The 25,375-nt window shown below is 45.2% G+C and overlaps 1 protein-coding gene across 2 annotated transcripts; it reads left to right on the top strand.

The window, feature by feature from the left end:
• Nucleotides 1-635: 635 nt before the first annotated feature.
• On the top strand, nt 636-24,362 carry Mapk6 (mitogen-activated protein kinase 6). 2 transcript variants are annotated; one of them, XM_052714511.1, is made up of 6 exons: nt 636-748; nt 13,100-14,271; nt 16,292-16,436; nt 18,454-18,618; nt 20,264-20,465; nt 22,151-24,362. In XM_052714511.1, exons 2-6 carry the CDS (start codon nt 13,717-13,719, stop codon nt 23,250-23,252), a joined length of 2,169 nt encoding a protein of 722 aa, XP_052570471.1. In that variant the 5' UTR covers nt 636-748; nt 13,100-13,716; the 3' UTR covers nt 23,253-24,362. The 2 variants fall into 2 exon arrangements, with proteins under 2 accessions (XP_052570471.1, XP_052570482.1); XM_052714522.1 differs by lacking the exon at nt 636-748 and adding an exon at nt 1,219-1,483.
• The last annotated feature ends 1,013 nt before the right edge of the window (nt 24,363-25,375 follow it).

Below are 25,375 nucleotides of genomic sequence, written 5' to 3'. Positions count from 1 at the left end.
TTAATCTCTAATATTCCTAAATACTTCACCAATTCCTAAAAATTTCACCCAAGCACTGGGAAGGGCAGCGATCCACCTTCCTCACTACCTACGGCTAACAACGCCCGGCCCCCAGCTCCCTCAACACGCCAGCCACTCTCCTGCCTGGGTCTTCGCTCACACTTCTCTCAGGACACCCCCTCATCCATTCACCTCCTGGGTTACAGCGGAAGCTTCTGGAAGCCCCGGACAGGCCTCGGGGGGAACCGGGGGACCGATCCCAGGAGCCTCCCGACACCACCCGGAGCTGATCGTTTGCCCTCGGCCACTTCCTCCAGACAGCCGGGGGCCCCAGACGCCGTTCACAGCCTCGCCCTGCCGGGTCACTGGGTGCCAGGGCCCCGGGCGGTGGTTCAGCTGAGGCCGGGGCATACCCGCCAGCAGGCCCGCGCGCGCGCAGCTCCCCGCCGCCCCCGCGGCGCGCGTCGTCACGGGCGTTGGAAATTCCGGCGCGTGCGACTCCCGGCCGGCGGGGGCGGGGGCCGCCGTGGAGTGAGCCTGTGACGTGAGGGGGCGTGCCCCGGCGAGGCCCCGCCTCCTCTCCGCGCCCTCTCCCTCTCTCTCTCTCGCGGGTCGGGGTTACATGGCGGCGACTGCGGCAAAGCGAGAGCCTCGGAGACGCCGCTGCCGCCAGCACAGCCGGAGACCTGAGCCGACCCTGGGGGCTGTCCGCGGGCCCCGCACACTCTCGATGAGTCGGAGGAGTCCCGTGAGTGTGTCTTGTGTGTGTGTGTGTGTGTGTGTGTGTGTGTGTGTCCGTGTGCGGGCCGGCGCGGGAGGGAACGGCGGAGGGCCCGGCGGCGGCGGCGGCGGCGGCGGGCGGCGGCTCCCGCGTCCATTGTGTGTGACCCTCCGGGCGGCCGCGGCTCAACAAAGGCGCTTTTGTTCCGTCTGCCCGCTCGGGCCCGGGCGGCGCGGCGGGCTGCGAGGGCCGGGTCCCCGCGTGGGGTTGGCGGCGCGGCCGGCGCGCCCCTCCCACCCGGCACGCCCCTCGCCGGGTAGCCGGCCGCGGGCTCCTCAGGCCGGCCCCCCGCCGCCGCCGCCTGCGTCGGGCCGTGTGTTGCGAGGGTTCGAGGTCTCCGCCCCCCCCCCCCCCCCCGCCGCCCCCGGCTCCGCGGGTTCGAGTCCCCGCCACAGCGCGCAGGCGAGGGCGGTGGTCCAGGAGCGCTTGAGGCAACGGAGCCTTGCCTTCCTGGCTCGCTGCCTCCCTAACGCTCTCCTGTCTCCTCCCCCCCAAGCCCGCCCGGGTGACTCGGCCTCAGCTGACTCGGGCCGGGCAAAGTCTCCCCCGGCACGTTGCGTAGCTCTCTGCTCCAACCCCTAAGTCCGCCCAAGTTTGTGTGTCTGGCCGTCCACGAGGTGCGGGCGACCGGCCGGGGACGGGGCTCCTGTCACCCTTTCCGGACGTTAAGGTGTGATCCGGAAAAACCACCCAGATGAAAACGTACGTTACCGGTTCCAGGCCTCCTCACTTGGAGCTTGTTATAATCCGACTTGGGAGTTGTGTGGAGTGGAGGGCTTTCGGCCGCCTTTTGTTCCTGCCCGGCGTGGGCTCTCCGGCTCAGGTGCCCGGGGGAGCTGCGTGCAGCAGGCGCCTTTAGGTCGCTTTCGTGTTTTACCTTGGTGGTTTGAAAGTTATGGAAAGATCGAGCGAAGGGACCTAGTGAGGGAGAGGCAGGAGGTCGCCTTACTGTATCTGAAACAGCCCCGTGCTCGTTGCTCAGAGTCCCGAGGCAGTCTCAGTATTAACTTTTTATGGCTACAGATGATTGTCAGAGGGAAAAAAAAAACATTCACAGACCAACGAAGAGCAGCTAGCTTCAGAATAATTTTCTAAATTGTTGATTATTCTAGCGTGTGTATTTTGGTAAAATTCTGGGTTTTAACGTTCTGTCTGTCTCTTTAACGTTGGAGAACTGAGTTGGAAAGAGTGATTTGAGTAGAGAAGAATGTAGGGTCTAAACAGGGTCCGGCCCTCAAAGGGTTTGTTTTGTTTGTGGAGACGGTCTAGCCATGTAGTCCCAGCTAGGCTTTGAGAAAAGATTCTCCTGCCTCAGCCTCCTGCTGGGCTTAACACGTGTGCGCATTACCCTCAGCTTTAGAGTTTTCTTAGAAATGATAGGTTTTGCTGTTTGGAAATAATTTTGAATTGGGTGGAAGAAAAAGTATCTTTAGCTTGTAGTTAAAAACTGTAAGGTGCTTGGACATATATGTTGTACTAGTTAATCTAACTACATCATAAATCTTGCTTACTGGTGTCCTAATAAATATTTGTCATCTCGGAAGCTTGCTAGATTTGAGCAGACTATTCTGTCACTTCAGTATTACTGTTCAGAGAAAAAAGACCCTGGGAAATAAAAAACCGTTTTAAAATCAGCTTTCTATGTGAGGATATTTTGGAGTTTAGTCATTTGCAGAAGAGGATTAAAAGTAGCCTGCCCACTTTCCGCGATTAAAAAAGAATCTGGAGAAGACTGATTTGAAGAACATTTAGTTTTGCAGTAGAAAAGGCAGCCGTTTCAAGACAAGTACGAGCGCTAAAGCGCTGCAGCATTTTACATAAGTTCATGTAGGCATCGTGAGAATTCGTAACTGACCAAATAGTAAGTAAGGCGTGCTGACTCAGGGTGCCTTGTGAAGGGGTTGGGGTCCGGTGGGAGGAGGCTCAGAAGTACTGCTGCAAGTTTCGAGCTGGGTGATGACTCACCCTGCCCACTACTGCTACTACGTGGCTGGCTTTCCTTCTCTCTCTCTCTCTCTCTCTCTCTCTCTCTCTCTCTCTCTCTCTCTCTCTCTCTCTCTCTCTCTCTCCCCCCTCACTCTTTATATGATAAACTGTTACTGTCCATATCATAGTTCTCTGAAGAGTAGTCACTGCCCCCCCCCAATAAAAAGTAATGACTTCTTAAATTGCCTTTTAAAAGGCTATCCAGTACCCTAAAGGTACAATTGTATAACATTTGTTAGGAGAAAAGATAAAGTCAATTGCTGGTTAGTTGCTGAAATTAAATGTTGGATACTAACAGGTCTTTGGCTACTATTAAGAGAGATTTGTTAGCAAGTTATTTCTAAAGGACAGACAGTACATTATAGTCTCAGTGGAAATTGGCTGGTTTTCATTGATTATGTAAAAGCTATCTTTTTTGTTTGTTTGTTTGTTTGTTTTGTTTTTGTTTTTCGAGACAGGGTTTCTCTGTATAGCTTTGCGCCTTTCCTGGAACTCACTCTGTAGCCCAGGCTGGCCTTGAACTCACAGATATCCGCCTGGCTCTGCCTCCCGAGTGCTGGGATTAAAGGCGTGCGCCACCACCGCCCGGCAAAAGCTATCTTTATAACATCTAGAGGGTACTGGATTAGATGTTGTACAAATACCACCAGAGTTTAGTAAGAGCTGCTAAAGATACACAGTGCTTTCTTGTGATATTTGTGCATTTTCTGTACTTCATAATAATTATTATTTTATCAGCATGGATGTTTTGCTTGCATGTGTGTCTATGAACCATTTGCCTGGTATCCTCAGAGAAGCCAGAAGAAGGCATTGGATCTCCTGGCACTGGAGTTTCAGAGGGTTGTGATCTGCCATGTGGGTGCTAGGAATCAAATCTGGGTCCTCTGGAAGAGCAGCCAGTGCTTGTTAACTGCTGAGACATCTCTCCAGCCTGTATTGTTACAGGCACTCTTTATATTTATAATCGGTAGTTTTTAAAGCGATAAACTAAATGAATCCTTCCAAATTTAGGACATAAGCTGAAGCTTGGTGATAAAATAGTTGGCCAGCATTTAACAAATGGGCTTAAAATAAATTTGAAGGGCAGGGGGAGGTTGTGTTCATCTTTAAAGTCCCCCCCCCCCCCCCTTAGTCAGAGCCCAGCAGGACTGTGAGTTTGGGACAGTCCGGTTTACAAAGAGGGGAGGGTGCCAGCCCAGCCTGAGCCCTATAGTGAGACCTGCCTAAAAATAATTTGAGGGGAAACAAGACAGATTGAAGATACTTTGTTTCTTAAGTGAGGAAATAAATAAATAAAAATCTCCTCACCCATTTGTTACTTTCTCTATACTGTTCATTTTCTGAAAGTTATTTGGGAAGATTCCTGGGCAATGAAATGTGTTGTGGATTTGAACTAAATCTTTGGGGACATTTTGAAATTGTATCAAAGATTAATTCATACTTAATATCACCTACTAAAGGAAACACAAAAATACAAATGTAAAAGGATTGAGATTTTCAAAGCATCACATTACTTAGAAGTTGGGCACGTGGGCTTTTCAAATGCAGGTTGTTAACTGTTGTACATAATTCAGAAATTAAAAACAGGCTTTCTCTAAGGTGTTGCTTTGTGAGGTGGGGAGTTCTCGACACTGCTCTCCAGTTCCTTATTTGCATTATAGCCTGTGAGCCTATGTTACTTCAGGGCTCCTGTGAAACCAGGAAGATGCCTCTAAAGTCATTTCTCTGTGACATTGTTGGCAGGCTGTTTTGTGAACTCTTACACTATAACCTGCCTACAGTATCAGGGTCTTGGTCAGTTTTATTGCTTAGTATTCAGACTTTAAAAACATAAAAATGACATTACTCTGCCGATCAGAACTACTTCAAAAAAGCCAGATGCAGAGGTAGGCACCTGCAATTCCATCACTCAGGAGGCAGATTCATGAATACAAGGCCAGCTTAGGCTGATTTTGTTCTAGAAAAACCATAAAGGAAGAGAGGAAGGGAGGGCAAGAAATATTCTAAAGGAGAAATAAAAATTTATGCTAAAAAAAAAAAAAATGACGTTACTGTACTCGATGGCTTCTTGCCAGGGAGCTGCTCCTGGGAGCTGATGCTGTTGAGGAGCTAGTGACTCCCTGAATTTCTCTCCGTGAATTGCATTTTGAAAATGTAGTATGTTCTCCTGAAACACACCTCTCCCAATTCTGTTTTGCTGAGACAGCTTCCTCCATAGCCCAGGCTTGCCACAAATGTCTTAATCCTTCTGCCTTCACCTCATGAAATTGCAGGCATGTGAGACACCATCCTTGGCTGCTCGAGTTTGTTGTTTGCACTGTGTGTGTGTTTTCTTTTTCAGTGGTAGTACATGCCTGCCCTTAACCTCAGCGCTCGGAAGCAGAGGCAGGCGGATCTCTGAGTTTGAGACCAGTATGGTCTACAGAGCGAGTTCCAGGACAGCCTGGGCTGCTACACAGAGAAACCCTGTCTGAAGAAACAAGAAAAGGGGGGGGGGGGGGGGGGGGGGGGGGGGGAAGGATTGTTAGAATGTTGCTCTGGTGAGCTAGCACGTGAGGAGCTTGCTGTGTGAGGCTGGTGACCTGAGGTGGATCTCAGCAATTTCTGTGATGGTAAAAGGAGAGACCTGATTCCAGCGTTGTCCTCTGACCTCTGCATGCTCTCACAAGCACAGGTCATATACACAAAAAGAATAAATCCAAGCTGGGCGGTGGTGGTGGTGGTGGTGGTGGTGGTGGTGGTGGTGGTGGTGGTGGTGGTGGTGGTGGTGGTGGTGGTGCACGCCTTTAATCCCATCACTCGGGAGGCAGAGGCAGGTGGATCTTTGTGAGTTCGAGGCCAGCCTGGTCTACAAAGCGAGTTCCAGGAAAGGCACAAAGCTACACAGAGAAACCCTGTCTCAAAAAAAAAAAAAAAAAAAAACCAAAGGTTTTAGGATGTAGTTCTTAAACATTTACTTCAAGGAAGTCCGCCTCTGCAACCATAAAACTTCATGTGAATGTTTGAAAGGGTGGCATGAACATTTTGCTCCAACTACATCAACTACATCATTTGATAATTAAGTAAACTGAGGCCCAGTATGATCTAAAACCATATCACTTGGGAGCTGGCTCATCCAGACCCAGTGAATTATTGTGAATATTGTGATTTGAACTCACAGTCATTTGGCTGAGGGAGACATGAGTGGCCCTCAGCTGGTTAGTGACTGGTTTGGAAAACCACGTCTTATGAATTATTCAATCTCCTGGCCCTCATGAAAAATGGGAATGTAAAGTTGGGAATATAATCACTTTTGGACAGAGTTTGTGTGATGAGGAAGTGCTCAGTTTTGTGCTGACCAGTGAGGTCTCAGCAAGCCAGAGTGGTGATAATTAAGTATTTGACAAGTGACTGATGCCCTTGAGAAATTGAATTTCATCTGTTGGTTTGTTTGTTTGTTTTTTGAGGCAGTGTTTCTCTGTGTAGTCTTGACTGTCTTGGAACTTGATCTGTAGGCCAGGTTGGCTTTGAACTCACAGAAATCCACCTGCCTCTGCCTCCCGAGTGCTGGGATTAAAGGTGTGTGAAATCACTTCTAGCTTTCTGTTTGACTTTTGTGACAGGGCCTTAGGCAGTAACCCAGGTGGCCTCAGAGTCACTCTGTTGCCAAGGCCAGCCTCAATCTCCCACTTGCATCTGAGATTACAGGTGTGCACCACTACACTTGGTTTTCTGTGTTGCTGGAGATTGAGGCTGGGGCCCCTTGTTTGTTAGGCACACAGTCTACCAACTGAGCTGTATTCCTAGCCTAATCTAGATTTTTTTTAAACTAAATTTTAAATTATCCAATCCTCAACTTAATAATCCTTCCCTCTTTATGTACAAATTGAAGAGATGGTAGTTTTTTGACTAACTTACTTTATGCCTGGATATTCTTTTAATGACTGTTAGAAAGTGGTGCTAATTTCCTGTTCAGTAAAGCTAATCTAAGTTACAAGAATGCATGCACATTTCTTCCTGTTTCTTTCACTTGGATAAAAAATAACACAAAGGAATTGAGTTTTCTGAGGTACGTCATGGTCCGTGTTGGTAGTCTTGCCCTTGGCCTAGTCTCTCCACGTTTGTTGGCTCTGGAGGTAACTGCCAGGCAGACCTGCTGGGTACTTTTCTAGGTGCAGAAATGGAGAGATCTTAAGCTCTCATCAGAGATGCATACATAGTAGTCTGTCTTGTCAATTTAATTAGATTAGGAAATGCCTAGGAGATCACTAAAACTTACATCTGGTGTGTCCATGAGGATTCTGATTTGATCAGTGACTTAATTCCTTGATTGACTTGTAATTTGGTGGCATTTTTGGGAGCTGGTTAAAAGTGGGAGGTGACATCTTTGAAGGAAGTAGGTCATTAGGGGCATGGCTTTGGTGTTATATATACTAAGTCTCCATGAGTCGCCTGCTCTACCATGTCTTGCACTCCATCTTGGAATGACATTTTGAAATTGAGTCAAAATAAATAATTCCTCCTTTTAGCTTGTCCTGGGGGATTTTGGACATTGCTCTGCAAAAGTCACACAAACTGTATGCAATGAGAAGATTCTGACTCCAGAATCAGACTGGTGTGCTCAGATCCTGGCTTTACTGTCCGTGTTGCCTAATGAGATCACCTCACCCTTGGGAGCATCTGGACTCTCTGTAAGATGAACTATTTCACTTAGAAAATGCTTGGCATATACAGGTACAGAGTAAATTATGAGTTATGTTCCTGCCTTCTGCTTGACTCCTGTATTCTTCTGTATGTAACCCTGAGTTTAGGTTCTCACTAGGCTTAATGCATGCTCTACCTGTTCCTGTTCTGTATATCATACTCTCCCACCCCCACCCCCCAATGCATTCCCGCTCCTATGTTCTTGACTCCTTCTCGGGTTCCTGTGGCTTCTTTCTTACCTGCATTGTGAATTTCACCTTTCTGTTAGACTGTTTTTTTAAATATGCCAATGTGCTGTAGAATTGTCCAATATGGTAGCCACATGTAGGCATTTTAATAATTGATTTTATTTTGGTTATAGAGGTTGAACCCAAGGCCTTGGGCATGGTAAGCAGATTATCTTTGCGCTGTACCTACAGCCAAAAAAAACACAACTTTTTTGTTATTTTTGAGACAAGTCTCTTTATGTAGCCCTTGATGTTCTGGAACTCACTATGTAGACCAAGTTTAGAACTCACAGAGATCTACCTGTCTCTGTCTCCCCAGTGCTGGGATTAAAGACATTTCCCTTTAATTGATGGAGATGGGGATATAGCTCCGTGATAAAATGCTTGCCTAGCACGCACAAGGTCCAGAGTTCAATCCCTAGTACCATAAAAATGAATGAATGAGTGAATGAATGAATGATGAATTCTTCAGTGGAGTCAGTCTTATTTCAGTTACTCAGTCACCATCTGTGGCTGTGGCTACCTTGTGGGCGGTAGATGGGAACATCACAGAAAATCCTATGAACTGTAGTTAGTATGCTCTATGAGTCTTTGACCTTCTTCTCTTCTGACATTCTCGTGTCGCTGCTGTTTTCCTTCCTAGTGATAATCAGCCTTGGTCTTCCTTTTCTTCCCTGATACAGACTTCGAGTCTCCTGGTTGGCTCTAACAGCTGTTCTTTATTGTGTCACTGGTTTGGTGTGAATTCATTTGAGTTGGTTTGGTTTGGTTTTGTCTTGTTTTAATTGATTTTGAAAATGTCCTGACATGTATTTCTGAAGTCTCATTAGTTTCCCAAACCTTGGAGTTCGTTCCTCTGCTTCCAGCCTGGCTTCTGGTTCTGCTGACTGCAGGAGCTTTCCTCCTGCTTTCCAGTGCGGCCCCCTGTTTCCTGGCTCAGCCTGAGGAGAATATGAACTTGTTAGACTGAAGATGCCTTTAGCTCAGCTTCCTGTCTTGGCCACACTTTCAGAGGGCTGCTGCTTTGGAAATGGTGGGTTTCTAGCCCTCTTATCTGTAGCCCTGGTGGCCTCAGACTTGCACCCATCATCGGTTCTGTGCCTCCCTGAGTTCTGGGATTAGAGGTGTGTGGCACCCCAGCTGACTCCCCCAGCCTTCTGTACTCACTAAAGATGACCAGTAGGAAAGGACTGGTGAGTGGTGGTGTGCAGGGTGGCCCTGATGAGTCCCCTGCAGCCGTGAGACTGTTCCCTAGAAGTTAGTATTCTCCTTAATCCTGTCAGTGGGAAATGCCAGGTTCTCTGCTCTGTTGCCAACCACAAGAGCAGCCGTGGTATCTTCTCTTCTGAAGGGATTGAGTGACCTTTTCTTCCTTCCTCCCTCCTCCCTCCCTCTTTCTTTCTTTCTTTCTTTCTTTCTTTCTTTCTTTCTTTCTTTCTTTCTTTCTTTCTTTCTTTCTTTCTTTCTTTCTTTCTTTCTTTCTCTCTCTCTCTCTCTCTCTCTCTCTCTCTCTCTCTCTCTCTCTCTCTCTCTCTCTCTCTTTCTCCCCCCCCCCTCTCTCTCTTTCTCTGTTTCTTTCTTAGATGGTTTCTCTGTGTAGCTCTGGCTGTCCTGGAACTTGCTTTGTAGACCAGGCTGCTCTCAAACTCACAGAGATCCTCCTGCGTCTGCCTCCCTAGCACTGGGGTTAAACGTGTTTGTTACCACCACCTGGCAAGGCTTGACATTTTAATGAATCTTTTTTTCTTTTTTTAGTTTATTTTTTGTGTATGAGTGCTTTACCTGAATGTATGTATGTGTCTAACATTTGTGCATGGTGATGGAGGTGAGAAGCATGCGTTAGATCCCCTGGAATTGAAGTTAAGGACGGAAATCAATCTTAGGACCTCCTGTGTGCTTGACAAGGGTGCTACTACAGAACCATACCTAGTCCTTTTTTAAAAATTTTGAGACAGGTTTTCTTGTCCAAACTGGCCTTGAACTACTGAGCCTCTTGCCTCCGCCTCCTGAGTAGCTGGGAGGACAAGCTTGTGTGAGTCAGCCACTGAGTCTAGACAAGTTTTGTAAGGTCCTATACCCTGGTGACCAGGCTCAGCTGCAGGACAGCGGTGCTGGGTCTCACCTGTTGTTTGTGGAGTATGGCCGAGGCGCCCTCGACCCTGCTGGGGTGGGTCACTGTGTGTGAAGGGCTGACTGACACAGGCTCTGCCTTTCCAGAGGCTGCTGCCGTGGTTCTGCAGAGCACAGTGCCCTGGCAGTCTGTCCTTCCACCTCCACACGGGAAAGGGGGAGTGTAACAAAGCTGAGTGCTTTTCCTTCTGCTCTCCCAGGGCTGGAAACCAGTTGCTTTTTCCTGTTGACAAACTTGCACATTCTCAGTGGGGTGAGTGGGGTGAGGCTCCTGGGAGTGCCTGGAAAGTCAAATGCTGGAGGTGCATCTTCACAGATAATCAATCATCAGTGGCCAGGCTAGTCCTCTGATTCTGGAAAAATAGGAGAATAGGGCTTATCCCCTCTCAAATGTCTCATCACCTCATTGGATAGGCTGTTTTATTCATTTAGTACAGTTTATAGGGCACCTAGTAACTGCCAGATTCTGTGCTCAGCAAATGCTAGTAAAACTGCTTAATCTCAAACCTTTTGATTTAAAGCAGATAGCCACCATAAGTGGAGAGGGATGGTGTCATGGGAGAGGAAGAGTAGACGATCTGAAAGATAACCTTGGGGAAACTGACAGTGCTGTAAGAGAGCGACAGGAAGTAGGAAACAGTGAGCAGGAGGGAAGTGCTCAGACTCAGGGCTTCTCTGAGTCAGGGCTGGAAACAGGTTGTTTCTCTTGTTTCCATTACATCTCAATGCCCAAAGACAGTGCTGGCCATGGTGAGCATTCAGGACTCTGATGAATAAGAACAGACTCGGACTCTTAGAACTGTTAATGTCTTAGTTCTCTGTGCTCCTGGGTCCTGGTTGGGGTGGCACTTCCTCAATTCTTTTGGGTGTGTCTGTGAGACTGTGTGACCTGCTTGGGTCTGTAATAGGTTGGTAAATGTGTCATGGGGGATGAGGGGTGTAGATGCTCCTGTAGATCCTTTGGTGTACTGAGTATCAATGGTAAAGGTGGTGTCTTTGATAACAACTTAGATAACAACTTCGTTGTGACTTAGAGTAAGTTGCCAAGTTTTGGGGATTATCTGGTCTATCCTGATAGCCACAGAAATCTGATGGGAATCCTTCGACATCAAAGATGTCTGGAGAAGAGTCACTCAAACATTTCATAGTCCTGTGTTTGTTCCAGTGTTTCTTTAATCTTAGGTCAATGTGGCATCTTAGAAGCTAAGTCTTGAGCCAGGGTGGTGGTACAGAACTTTAATCCCAGCACTCAGTGAGTTGAAAGTCAGCCTGGTCTACATAAGAGACTGTGTGTTCCCCTGTCCCCCATGCAGTCTTGGCCAGAAGCAAGATAGATGACAGGATTAAGTGTAGCTGAGTAGATACTGATACTGTGTGCAACAAGCCTGCTAGGCCTTGGCGTTTATATGTTAAGTCTTTCTCTAGCTTCCTGCAAGGATTCACCCAATACTGGGTTGCACTGCTGGCCTCCTTGATGTCATCTCTTCAGGCCACCCTACCTGAGGAACAGGGCCTTTGTCAGGAATGCCTGTGAGTAGCTAAGTTATGGCCTTCTGGGCCCTAGGAACTCAGTAACTAGAGAGTCTGAGGCATGATCACAGACAAGAGTGAATTTGATAACAGCACCAGTTGTGCCAGGCTTAGGGGACAGAGTAGAGCTCAGCCTGTCCCTTGCCAAAACAGCTGGCTGAGTTCCAGTTAACTCAGACTGCTCACTTGACTCTGGAGAAGAGCAAAGTGACCAAGAGCCTTTCAGAGGCTGTCACTGTGAACAGGCTGGGGTGGGGTGGAGGGGCACTTTACCCTGAGAAGCTCCAGTGTGCTTTCAAGTGTTTCTATAGAATGGGGGCATTACACCGCCCCCCAACCCCAAATGAACAAAAACCAACAACATAAAAAGAAAGCATTTGTATGTTTATTAGCAAGCTTTTCTCTAGGAGCTTACCTAAAGGAAAAATAATTGTGTCCAAGGATATGTTACTTGTTCATTCCCCCCTTCATGTGTTTATGCCATGTTAAAGTTCTTTTACTGTTGTATTTATTTAATTTTTATTTTCTGAGACAGAGTCTCACTTTGTAGCCCCGGCTGGACTGAACTTGCTATTTAAACAAGGCTGACTTTAAACTCGAAAGAAACCCATCACCCATCTGCCTCTGTCTCCCGAGTGTTGGGATTACAAGTATTAGCTACCAAGCCCTGATTTCTTTTACTATTTTTAAACTTTCACCAATATTGTATCAATATTCTGTTGGGTTTTTTTTTTCCTTTTTTGCATCCCTCCTCAAACTTGATATTAATGGAGTATTAAAATATTTTTCTAGGGCCTGTGGAGATGGCTGTGAGTAAAGTGCTCACCATGCAAGCATGAGAAACTGAGTCTGCTCCTCAGCACCCATGTAGAAGGCAGGCACGGTGGCATTTACACATGGGTGTGCAAGCGACCCCCCAAGTGTTTTAGTTGGAAATGTTAAGATAGTTTGATTTCCTTGGCAGTCAGGGGTGTCAGTCTCCCGAGTGAGCTGCCTGCACCCCACTCTTACCAGCTTCAGAGCGCGTTCTGCAAGTTTAGCCTGTGCTGCTAGACTTCGCTTACTGGGTACTGACATAGTTCATTGATAATGATACAGTGCTCCAACTAAGGAAAGTACTACTAAAATTTTACCTTTCAAGTGAATTTTACTTGTAAAAAGTTCTATAAAAATATTATGAAGTTTCCTATACTGGTTGGCATTTCATGTGCTGTGTGTGTGTGTGTGTGTGTGTGTGTGTGTGTGTGTGTCTGTGTCTGTGTCTGAGTCTCGCGTATTTGTATGCCTGTGTGGACACAGGCCAGAAGAGAATGTTAGGTGCCCTGCTCTATCATTCTTTGGCTTATATCCCTGAGACAGGGTCCAGTGCTCCTCCTGACTCCACTGCACATGATGCTGGGTTACAAGCTTTTTACCTGAGGCTTGGGATTTGAACTTAGGTCTTAATGTTTGCACATCAAGCCCCTTTCTCACTGAAGTGCCAACCTGATGAGCCTCTTCCAGAGAATTCAGTGCTGTGAGGTCTGGGAAACTTACCACTTGACTGTGTGTGATGAATGGATAGAGACAGACAGACGGACAGAGATACTTCATAGCCCAGACTGTCCTGGAACTCCCAGGCAATCCTCTCACCTCAGCCTCCCCAGATTACAGGCATGTGCCACCATGCCTGCTGTGGTCCTTCCCATGCCTCACTGCCATGTACAGATAGGAAGTGTTTCCTCTAGTGGTGATATTTCTCCCTCTTTTCTCTTCACTCCAGGTTGTATCAGAGTAAGATGGACGGTAGCTTTGATTGTGATTGTGGTGAGCTGGAGCCACCTGATCACTAACAAAAGATACCTGTCAGCCAACATCACCAGGGCTTCCTGTTGAAATACAGCAACAAGGAAGAGAGGAAGCAAAGGGAATAGTGCTTTCAGCGCCTTAGGATGCTGCTCAGGACCAGTCCAACACTGAATGTATCTGCACTGTGAGAGGATGTCCACGGAGACCTGCCGGGTGCATATTTATTCACAGTTTTGTCCCATGTTAAGTCGGTTAGCATAGTCTATCTGAGTGCATAGTATGTCATTTCATTCCGTTTGAGTTTCTTGAGTGTTTTCTTTAAATGTCTGCAGAGTTGCTGCCCTTCCTTGAACTATGAGCACTGCAATCTTTTTGATTCTCAGTATGAATAGAGATTTTTGAGCTTTAAGTCTGAGGGGAACTCAGCGGGCCTGGTTGGCGTCTGCAATGAACATCAGGAAACCATCGTGCTGTGGAAACGGAATTGTTTTTCTCCCTTTTTGAGAGATCTTTCCTTTTGATGCCAGTTGTCTCCCTTGTTTACACAAGTTCAGCAATTTGAAAGGAGAAGGCAATTGTAAGGCTTTCAGAATGGCAGAGAAGTTTGAAAGTCTCATGAACATTCATGGTTTTGATCTGGGCTCTAGGTACATGGACTTAAAACCATTGGGCTGTGGAGGCAATGGCTTGGTTTTTTCTGCTGTAGACAATGACTGTGACAAAAGAGTAGCCATCAAGAAAATTGTCCTCACCGATCCCCAGAGTGTCAAACATGCTCTCCGTGAAATCAAAATTATTAGAAGACTTGACCATGATAACATTGTGAAAGTGTTTGAAATTCTTGGTCCCAGTGGAAGCCAGTTAACAGATGATGTGGGCTCTCTCACGGAGCTGAACAGCGTCTACATTGTTCAGGAGTACATGGAGACAGACTTGGCGAACGTGCTGGAGCAGGGCCCTCTACTGGAAGAGCATGCCAGGCTTTTCATGTATCAGCTGCTACGTGGGCTCAAGTATATCCATTCTGCAAACGTACTGCACAGAGATCTCAAGCCAGCTAATCTTTTCATTAACACTGAAGACTTGGTGCTGAAGATAGGTGACTTTGGTCTGGCACGGATCATGGATCCTCATTATTCCCATAAGGTATGTAGAAAGCTGTCTCCACCCAACTTCTAAACTGGTATGTCTTTTTCTGACGCAGCTCTGCTTTCATTCATAATCTCCAGGGTGTGAACTGAAGGTGAAGTGGACTCCTAGGTCCATACAACTTCCTCAGAGTGCATGGCTGTTTGTTAGTAATGAAGTTCTGAGGTGTACATCTTTTTTTGTTTTGTTTTTTGAAACAGGATTTCTTTGTGTAGTTTTGGCTGACCTGGAACTAGCTAGCTTTGTCAGACAAGGCTAGCCTCGAACTTATAGAGACATCTGCCTTTGCTTCCCAAGTGCTGGGACTAAAGGTGTGCGCCACCATGGCCTGGCCTTTTTTGTTTTTGTTTTTGTTTTTGTTTTTTTTGAGACTGGATGTTGCTGTGTAATCAAGCTGCCTGGACTCTAGTGTATGGTCTAGGCAGACCTCAAACTCACTATCTGCAGCCTCCTAAATACTGGGATTCTAAGCATATGCTACCACATAGAGTTACTTATTGTAATTAAGATTCTTATTTATTTAGTTATTTCAAAGTAGAATATATTTTTATGTTTCGATCTGGCGTCCTATTGGAAGGTGAGCGGAGCGGCTTTCCTAGCTTTTAAGTTATCTTTGTCCTTTTGATGCTGCTATACCATTCTATACTGTTCTATACTGTACTGTAGTTATACCTCATTTAAATGGAATTTAGTTTAAAATTTAAATTTGCATGAACAGCTGGCAATTAAGTACAGCCAAAAAGATTCACTTCATAGCAACTTCCCTTTAAAAGCAACTTTTTTTCATATAAGACTTAATAATATCTTCCCAGGAGAACTTGGGCCTTTTGATTTTAAATTGAAATCTTAGGTAGAATCTTGATGTTTAAAATATAAAAGTTAAAGAAAGGAAGAAAGAAAATATAAAAGTGTGCTGGGTATGGTCGTGCATGCCTTTAATTCCAGTGCTCAGGGGGCAGAGATAGGTAAACCCGTGTAAGCCAAGGCCATTCTGGTCTACACAGTTCCAGGCCAACTAGGGCAACACTGGGAGACTCTGTCTCAATAAAGTAAGTCAAATATAAAGGTAGAGCTGATTTGGTGACAGAGAAGCCCTGAGAGCAAGTCCAGTTACTTGGCATTCCATAGCCCAGGTCTGAAACAAATCTTCATGCGTGCCTGTGTCTTAACTAATTGTCTTCACTCCATTCACAAAAAGGGGAGGGGGAGGCAGTAAGATGAGTCAGCAGAAAGGTTCCTTGAAGCAAGCCTGATAACCTAGTTCAGACCCTGGAACCCAGACCGTAGAAGAGAATGGATTCTTCCAAGCTGTTCTCTAACCTGGACACTTGCACTGTGGTGTGTGGTTGCTGGCTCTCCCTCTCTCCTCCCTCACCCACATAGATTAATGAACAACTTTTAACATAGAGGTTGAGTCCCTGCTGAGCACAGTGAGGTGTGGACAGAACACTGGAAGGAGCCACACCTAGACCTTTACTTGACGTCCCTGGAATCACCTAGGTGTGTCCTTAAGCAGACCCATGATCTGCCCAGTGCTCTGACCTGCAAATCAGTATCCACCAGTACAGTGTCTGTGTTGTTCTGAGGGTGGAGCAAGACCATGTGGACATTGGTTAGGAGTGGGGTGTGGTGGGGGAAGGGGGATTTTGTGTGTGTGATAACTAGGAGCTGCAGCTCTTTCCCCCACCTTCCCTCTGATCCAAGCATAGCATGCTTGCTCCTTAATTACGTTAAAACTTGGAGTGAGAACTTGTTTCTCTTCTGAAGCAAGCTGCACTTGGCCTAGAGTTGGCATTAAGGCCTTATGATGTCTTGTTCTGCACTTTCTGTGACAGTCATCTGAGAGATGGCATGTCCATCTCTTAAGTGATGGTTGCGGCATCTAGATGGTAAGAGCCTTGAAAATGGGCTTAGAAATCAACAGTGATTGAGAATTTTACGGCTTTTTTGGAGGATAAGTATCCTCCTACCCCCTAAAGTAAGGGAAATTGAAGTCTGTTTGCTGTTTCCTTTGCAGGGTCATCTTTCTGAAGGATTGGTTACCAAATGGTACAGATCTCCACGACTTTTACTTTCTCCTAATAATTATACTAAAGCCATTGACATGTGGGCTGCAGGCTGTATCTTTGCTGAAATGTTGACTGGTAAAACCCTCTTTGCAGGTCAGTATTATGTGGGTACAGAGAATTATACCAGAAGTCATTTTGCATTTATCTCTAAGGCAAGGTTATGTAAGATTTCAAAGAGCTTAATATAGTCTGGAATATTCCAATGCAAAGATAAAACAGTGTTTATATTACTTAAGAAATGAGAACATCATTATTCACATATTCATGAAATTGCTCTAACGGTTAGTTAGAACTCTAGTGTTCTGTTATTGCCAGTTTATTTCTAAACCTCTGTGTTTTAAGGATCCATACTCTTTGTTGGCGATCGGTGTTAAGTCATGTCTGAATTGCATCAGTCATTTCCTGGTAAATTTATTGTTGAAAATCCTCCAGAGTTCTGTTGTCCCCTTCTCCAGGTTTCCTGTGGACAGTGGGGGTATCCTCACAATGTAGAAACTTTTATCTGTTAAAAGACCAAGGAAAAAGCCAGTGTTTTAAGAAAAACATCTTCGTTCGCATACCATACAGTTCACTCAAAGGCTGTGTTTCAGCTGGAGATGTGGCTGGGTGTTAGAGTACCCGCCTAGCATTCATGGAGCCTCTGGTTCAAAACCTAGCACTGTAGAAAATGAAGGGTGTCGTTGGGAGTGTTCGTAAATGGATGGGTTATGTCGATTCTAGAGCGTCCCCGTCCTTCTGAAGCTAGCCCTGTGATAGTAGTTATTCCTTTCCCCAGCTCTTGTACCCACTCATCCACTTTCTGTGGATTGCCTGTTCTGCACTTCACGTGCATGGAACCATGTATTGGGCTCGGTGACAGGCTGCTTTCTCGTCACAGTGTTTTAGAGGTTCATTCATGTTGTGTATGTCTGTGTTTGACTCAGCATATGCCAGAAGATAGAGGCCTCATTTAGTTTTCCATTCATCAGTTGGTGGATGTCTTGGTTTTGACTTTTTGGCCCTTATGAATAATGCTGCTGTGAACGTTTGTGTATCAATTTTTATGTGAGCGTGTTTTCAGTTCTCTTTGGTCTACATGCCCAGGCATAAAATAACTAGGTAACACAGGGTAACTTAGGTTGAATTTTTGGAGACTAGACAGTTTTCTAAAGCAGCTGTGTGTTGTACATTCCCCAGTCAACTGAGAATGAAGGTTCTGTTCACATTATCACCAGCACTTTAAAGGGTTTTGTCTTTGTTGAATGTGATCATCCTGGTGGGTGTGAAAGAAGGGTATCTCAATGTGCTTACTGACCTCTTATTTGTTAGTATAGGATCTTACAAGTTCAAGTTAACCATGAACTCATGAGGCAGCCCTCCTGCCTCAGCCTCCTGCTGCTAGAGTCACAAGTGCGAGCCACCATGCGTAGTCTCTTACTTTTAATATTGTCTTTGTAGAGTACCCAGATCACTTGTTTGCTTTTAATTGGATTGTCGTTTGTGTTTTTAAGAATTCTTACATACTGTGGACACGGAGTCTATCAGATAGAGTTTATATTTTGTCCCCTGCTGTGTGCAGTGTGTCTTTTCCTTTTACGACAGTGTCTTTTGAAGCACAGAACATTTAGTTCTGTTGAAGGCCAACTGATCGGTCTTTTGTGTTAGCATATCATATCTGAGAAACCATTCTCTACAATATTTGCTTCCAAGCATTTTATGGTTTTAGCTTTTTACATTTAGATCAGGATTTGTTTTGGGTGATTTATGTGTGTGATGTGAGGGCAGGGGTCCAATTTCATTACTTTGCTTGTGGATGTCCAGTTGTCCTTGAACCATCTGGTGAAGAAGTTCTCATTTACAAATTGAATAGTAAGCCACCTTTATGTAAAAAGAAAAAAAAAAAATGAGCTGACTATAAACATGAACTACCTTGTGATTTTCCTCAGAACTTATACACTGTCATTTCAGCCTCATTCGTAAAAGCAGCTCACCAAGGACAGCTCAGACTCAGCACAGAGAGGTGTTGACTTCTTAAAGGGAGACTATCAAAGAACCTGTGGGTGTCTTTATTGCCGGGAAAGTGGGCACCGTGGGTGATCTGTTTACACTGTGATGTCTTGATTTCACTCAGGTGCACATGAACTTGAACAGATGCAGCTCATCTTAGAATCTATTCCTGTTGTGCATGAGGAAGATCGTCAGGAGCTTCTCAGTGTGATTCCAGTTTACATTAGAAACGACATGACTGAGCCACACAAACCGCTAACTCAGCTGCTTCCAGGAATTAGTCGAGAAGGTAATGTGACTTGAGAATAATGTCACATCTCTTTGGAGTGTGGAGGCTTTGCTTGAGATGTGTGTTTTTCCAGAGTCTTCAGGTGGACCCAGGCCTTAAACTCTGGCATTCCCCTTTTGACTATAGTCTATGTCTTAGCTTTCCTGGAGTTAAGAAAACATACCCCATCCACTGATTCTAATCCCATTTTCCAATTTATCTTCCCACCTACTGTGGGTAAACATATCAAATGACTGGGTCTCAGTTAGCTGCAATGGAGTTCTGTGAGTGTTAGACACTAATCAGGTATGCCTTTGAATATGACTCATTGTTTTCTATATTAAAATATAATTTCGCCGGGCGGTGGTGGCGCACGCCTTTAATCCCAGCACTCGGGAGGCAGAGCCAGGCGGATCTCTGTGAGTTCGAGGCCAGCCTGGTCTCCAAAGCGAGTTCCAGGAAAGGCGCAAAGCTACACAGAGAAACCCTGTCTCGAAAAACCAAAAAAAAAAAAAAATAAATAAAATAAAATATAATTTCATGGGGCTGTAGAGATGGATTAGTGGTTTATAGCACTGGCTGTTTTTCCAGAGGACCCAGGTTCAATTTCCAGCACCCACATGGTGGCTTATAACTGTAACTTCAGTTCCAAGAGATCTGATGCCTTTTCTTCTGACCTCCGTGGGCATCAGGCATGCATGTCACACACAGACATCCATATTCTAAAATAAAAGCAAACAACTACTTGAATCTTCAAAAAAGTTTGCTCTGTGTGTGTGTGTGTGTGTGCGCGCGCGCGCAAAGGTACACGTGTGGAGGTCAGAGGACAATTTGTAAGAAGAATGGGGCTGTCAGCTTTCACCGCGAGAGTCCAGGGAATCAAACTTGGGTTGTTGGGCTTGGCGGCAAGCACCTGAGCTGTCTTTACTCCCTGGCCATCTCACTGGCTAAATTTAGATAGGAAAGAGAATTGAGTAGTCAGGAGAAGGCAGAGACCTTCATGGCAAGGAAGAGCAAGATGCAAGCAGAAATAGTGTTTGTCCAAGTATTGATCCAAATGAACAAAGTATGTAAGAGTTTGTGGGTTATGTATGAAGTGCTAGATGTAAGAGTTTGTACAGTCTTGAATATTGAAGTCTCTACATCAACTACTAAGATAGTTCATTTCTCATCTTAATGGAGTGACATGCTTGATCAAAAGTCTTCAACTTTTGTAGTTCTCTGTAATAAGATAACCTTTTCTTGAGAAGAGGGAAAGATACTTAGATCTGAGTTTGGCTCAGTAGTAGACCACTTGCCTAGAATGCTCAGGCCTTCTGTTTGACCCTAGCATCATACTGAGTACATACACTTAATGTACATGCACACATGATAGTTAGATACATCAAGGTGTCAGAATTAGGGGGTCAAAGACACACGCCTTTAATCCCAACACTTGGGAGGCAGAGGCAGGGGGATCTCTTAGTTCAAGGCCACCCTGGTCTACAAAGTGAGTTGTAGGACAGCCAGGGCTACACAGAGAAACAGTTTCAAAAAAGCTCCCCCCCCCCACACCAAAATTTGCACCATCATGCCCAGCTATGCACATTGTATTAAATGCAACCAACGTTTTTGGTTTTTCTTCAGATGAACAGGCTGTCTTGTAAACCTTTCCTCTTTCCCTTAGCACTGGATTTCCTGGAACAGATTCTGACATTCAGCCCCATGGATCGGCTAACAGCAGAGGAAGCGCTTTCCCATCCTTACATGAGCATCTACTCTTTTCCAACGGATGAACCAATTTCAAGCCATCCTTTTCACATAGAAGATGAAGTTGATGATATTTTGCTTATGGATGAAACACACAGTCACATTTATAACTGGGAAAGGTAAATGCATCCTAAGTTAGAAAAACATTTATTGAATTTTCAGTGTACCATATGTTGTATACTGTATGCTTATGTGTATAGATGTCCTAAAATTTTAAAGGGTTTGTTAAGTCACTGTCTTTAACTAGATTTTATGGAATTCAACACTAGGTACTGGTGAGGAAATGGTGATAACAGTGCTGTCTTAAGCAGTCATTAAAGCATGCTAATTAAGATTTTAAGATGGTTGAAAATCTGAATGATTTAAAACTAATTTTATAAAGTCATTCAGTTTTTTAAAAATCATTTAATTACACACCTATTGCTTTTCATCTGTGATAAACCTACATTTTAGCTCTGAATCTCAAGACTCGACCTTACCTGGTGAGGTGACTCAGTGTCTGATTCCTGTCCATGTGGCAGTTGAATTTGTTTCTAGGTGACATAAAAGCAAACTTAGAGTAGGTTCAGTGAGAGGACGGGTCTGGTCTGTGAACAGAATGGTAACGTCACTGAAGTGCAGTCTGCTTTCTTCGGCCTCCTTTGTGTTTCTAACTCCCTGGGGATGTGTCGCTGTGCACGCTTTCAGTGGGGTACACCTGTAACCACCCCGTAGAGTCAAGGTCTCCAGGGGTTTGATGTGTAGCCAGGACTGAGAATCACAAATGGGATTTAAGTTTTTATGTTTGGAAAGAAATGGTCAAGCTGAAGCTAGTGGCACCTGCCTGAAAGCTGGAGAGGTAGGTGCCACCCTGGCTGTAGGGCAGTACCCTGTCTTGACCCATGCCAAACGAAACAGAAGTAGTTAAAGCAGTATTTTTTTGTCTCTTAAATAAATGTCAGGGTGTGTGTCTACTCACCCCATCTGCTAGCTGTCATTTTCGGTCCCTAAGTACAGTTCTCATCTACCCAGGGTTTTTTGACCTGTGCATTCTCCTCAGTACACTGAAGTCGGCATCTCCGTTGACTCTTCCCATCCTCCAGCCTCTGTTGGTGTCTCAGTCTCCTCCCTTTGGGTGTGGTACAGTTGCCCTGCTGTGCTTTGTCAGTAAACAGAAACAGCCCACACAGACGGGGCTGATGGGAGACTCCAGTGAGCCTTCCCCATTACTCAGCTACCTCATTACCAGTGGAACCAAGATTGGGAAAGTACCTGCTCACTGTTAGATGTACAGAATTTGGGCATAAAGTGTTAATGGGAAACTGGTGGGATTAAGTTACAGATGTGCCAGCCTCCTAGGTAATTACCTGTGGAGGAGAGTAGAACAGAGAGCACAGGAGGTGAGAGGTGGCAACCCAGCTCAAGAATGGAAGTCCTGAACTTCCTTACGAAGTTTGGAACTCTGTTGGCAATCGCCAGATGCTGCCTTCTGCTGTGTTAATTAGTAGCACAGCTTCCAGATGGAGATGATAGATTCTGACGGGAGGGACTGCCCCTAGCTTTCTCTTCTCCCCCCCCCCCCCAACCCACCAGACCCTGCATGGCTTTTACAACTCAGAGCTGGGTGTGGCAGCATCCACCTCTACTCCAGTACTGGGGAGGTTGAGACAGGATGATCACAAGTGTGAGGTCAGCCTGGCTATACAGGGAGACTCTCGCTCTTAAAAACTAAGCCAAACAAAAAGCACTCAATACTTCCACAGAGAGCACACTGTGCATTTGAAAATGAAGTCACCCCATAGAGTAATGCCTGTGTTTCCTTCAGGTATCATGATTGTCAGTTCTCGGAGCATGACTGGCCTATTCATAACAACTTTGATATCGATGAGGTTCAACTTGACCCAAGAGCTCTGTCTGATGTCACCGAGGAAGAAGAAGTTCAAGTTGATCCTCGAAAATACTTGGATGGAGACCGAGAGAAGTACCTGGAGGATCCCGCCTTTGACACTAGCTACTCTGCTGAGCCTTGCTGGCAGTACCCAGATCACCACGAGAACAAGTACTGTGATCTGGAGTGTAGCCACACCTGTAACTACAAAACAAGGTCACCATCATATTTAGATAACTTGGTATGGAGGGAGAGTGAAGTTAACCATTACTATGAGCCCAAACTTATTATAGATCTTTCCAACTGGAAAGAGCAAAGTAAAGAAAAATCCGATAAGAAAGGCAAGTCAAAGTGTGAGAGGAACGGCTTGGTCAAAGCACAGATAGCGCTGGAGGAAGCATCCCAGCAACTGGCGGAGAAGGAAAGGGAGAAGAGCCAGGGCTTTGACTTTGATTCCTTCATAGCAGGAACTATTCAGCTTAGTTCCCAGCAGGAGCCTGCTGACGTTGTTGACAAGTTAAATGACTTGAATAGCTCAGTGTCCCAGCTAGAATTGAAAAGCTTGATCTCCAAGTCAGTCAGCCAAGAGAAGCAAGAGAAGGGGATGGCTAACCTGGCTCAGCTGGAAGCCTTGTACCAGTCCTCTTGGGACAGCCAGTTTGTGAGCAGTGGGGAGGAGTGTTTCCTCATCAGTCAGTTCTGTTGTGAGGTCAGGAAGGACGAGCATGTGGAGAAGGAGAACACTTACACCAGCTATCTGGACAAGTTCTTTAGCAGGAAGGAAGATTCTGAAATGCTAGAAACTGAGCCAGTCGAGGAAGGGAAGCGTGGGGAGAGAGGACGCGAGGCAGGGCTTCTGAACGGCAATGGGGAGATCCTCCTGAGCAAACAGCTAGAGTCCATAGGCACTCCGCAGTTCCACAGTCCAGTGGGGTCCCCACTCAAGTCCATCCAGGCCACGTTAACACCTTCCGCTATGAAATCTTCCCCTCAAATCCCTCACAAGACATACAGCAGCATTCTGAAACATCTGAACTAAACACTCAGCAGACATTTCTCTTTGTTCTTCATGAGATGTGTTGTCTTTTTTTATCACTAATGTTCTAAGTCAGTTTTTTACTTGAATCAGAAGGTGTCATTAATTTGCAAGGAGTTTTCTTAGTTCTCAGTTTGTAAAATGCAGACTTTTTCTACATGTAAGTTAGTTTTCATTTGAACTGGCATGTCATTTGCACACATACACACAAAGAATAGAGCAAAACAATGCAGTGCAGGAGGAGACAGATGCGCTAGGGTGAACAGACATTCTCATAGACCAGTGACCTGCTTTACGGGAAACAAAACCTTGCCTTGAAACTTACACAGTGAGACTGTACATAATTGCATGAAAAGATCTATTTTTTTCCTGAAACATTTTTCATTCATTAGTATTTTCAAGTTTTTCATACTGTACACATTTCTTAAGACACATGATACCAGCAGCAACTGAAAACGAATGCCGAATTTGGTACACATGTGTTATCTACCTCAAGGTAACAAAAGTATGTGGCGAAACATAAACCACCCATAGTGCTCCACGGCATCTGCACTTCTATCTAGCCAGCGTTTATCGTAGTAAACTATTGAGACCCGTTCACCGTTTATAAATGTCCTGGTATTCATTCTTTATAGTGAAGTATTAAATACATCACATCTTATTTATTTTAGCGAATCAGTATGTTTTCTGTATTTAATTATAAAAGTTAACTTAGTTTTAAGTTTATTTGCAACTGCCCTTTTTTCCATTTGGCACTATGGTTTGTTGCCTGCCAAGCTGATGACGTCAGCTTGCCATGAGGCTGTCCATGTACGTTAAGTAAAGTACTCACTGTGTATAGGAATCTGTATTTTGGAGGTGCTTGATCTATCTACAAAGAAAAATTAGGAATTTATTATAAAATGCTCCTAGAAGTCTTAATTGTGTTTATTTTTTAAAAACTTGTAATGTTAGACTTGTGTGCATGGAAGTAATTAAGGTACATCATTATTGTAGTTTAAACATTGTACATGATAAGCCTCCCCCCTCCGCCCCCCGTTTTTACTGTATGTTTTTATTGAATGATCTATTCCCCATCCCTAGGCAAGCATGAATAAAATTAGGTTAAATGTAGCATGTCGCTTCTCAGTCTTTTAGAGTTTGTTTCATCTGTTTTATATTGCTGAATCCTGTGTCTTCAGTTATCCTGTTTGAAGGAAACAGACAAGATGGACGACAGCAGGTACAGCTCTTGTTTGACTCTTCAGAAGGAAAAGTAGCACCGGCCTGCAGCCTGAGCACAGGTCCCAGGATGCTGGGAACGTGCCCAACATTTATAGAAGATAATAGCGCAGTGACAAAAGCTTAGTTGTCCCTAACGGAAATACTCTAAGAGGCTGGGGAAAAAGGTGGTTTGTCTGTACAAAAACTTTGCTGGTATGCTTTCACATTCAAATGGGATAGACCTTTATGTGTCTCAAAGCTCTTACAGCCTGGGGAAGCATTGAACCTTGCAGAGAAACCTGTATCTACTCTCCTCAGTATCAGTAAATGGCCTCTGTAAGGGCCATTTACTGAGAAGCTGGACATGGTGGCATATGCCAGGCCCAGTGTTCAGTAGGTGGTGGCAGGAGGATCAGGAGTGGAAGGACCTGGCCTTCATGAGCACATGTCTGTAAATAAGTAAAATGCTCCCATCTTAGGGAAGCCAAGGGTTTCTTTCTGCCTGGGAAACTTGCTCCTGAATGTCAACTTAGCATCAGTAGTGGTTGGATTTTTATTAACAATTTGATCTTTTTTTTTATTTTGTTTTGTTTTGTTTGTTTTTGTTTTTGTTTTTCGAGACAGGGTTTCTCTGTGTAGCTTTGTGCCGTTCCTGGATCTCTCTCTGTAGACCAGGCTGGCCTCGAACTCACAAAGATCCGCCTGCCTCTGCCTCCCGAGTGCTGGGATTAAAGGCATGCGCCACCACCGCCCGGCCAATTTGATCTTTTAAAGCCATCAGAGGAAGAGGATGATAGATAACTATTTGGAAACCATATAAAACATGCTTGCTTTGTGGGGATCCAAAGCTGGGTATTTCTTGGTTTGTTTTGTTTTGTTTTTTTTCTTTTTTGAGATAGGATTTCAAGTAGCCTCAGCCAGGC

This window comes from Peromyscus californicus, unplaced genomic scaffold (genome assembly GCF_007827085.1).
Source record: "Peromyscus californicus insignis strain IS unplaced genomic scaffold, ASM782708v3 Scaffold_11__1_contigs__length_118956290, whole genome shotgun sequence".
In the NCBI taxonomy this organism is placed as follows: Eukaryota; Metazoa; Chordata; class Mammalia; order Rodentia; family Cricetidae; genus Peromyscus; species Peromyscus californicus.
The sequence above is the reverse complement of the archived record's forward strand: the minus strand, read 5'-3'. Positions and strand labels throughout refer to the sequence as shown.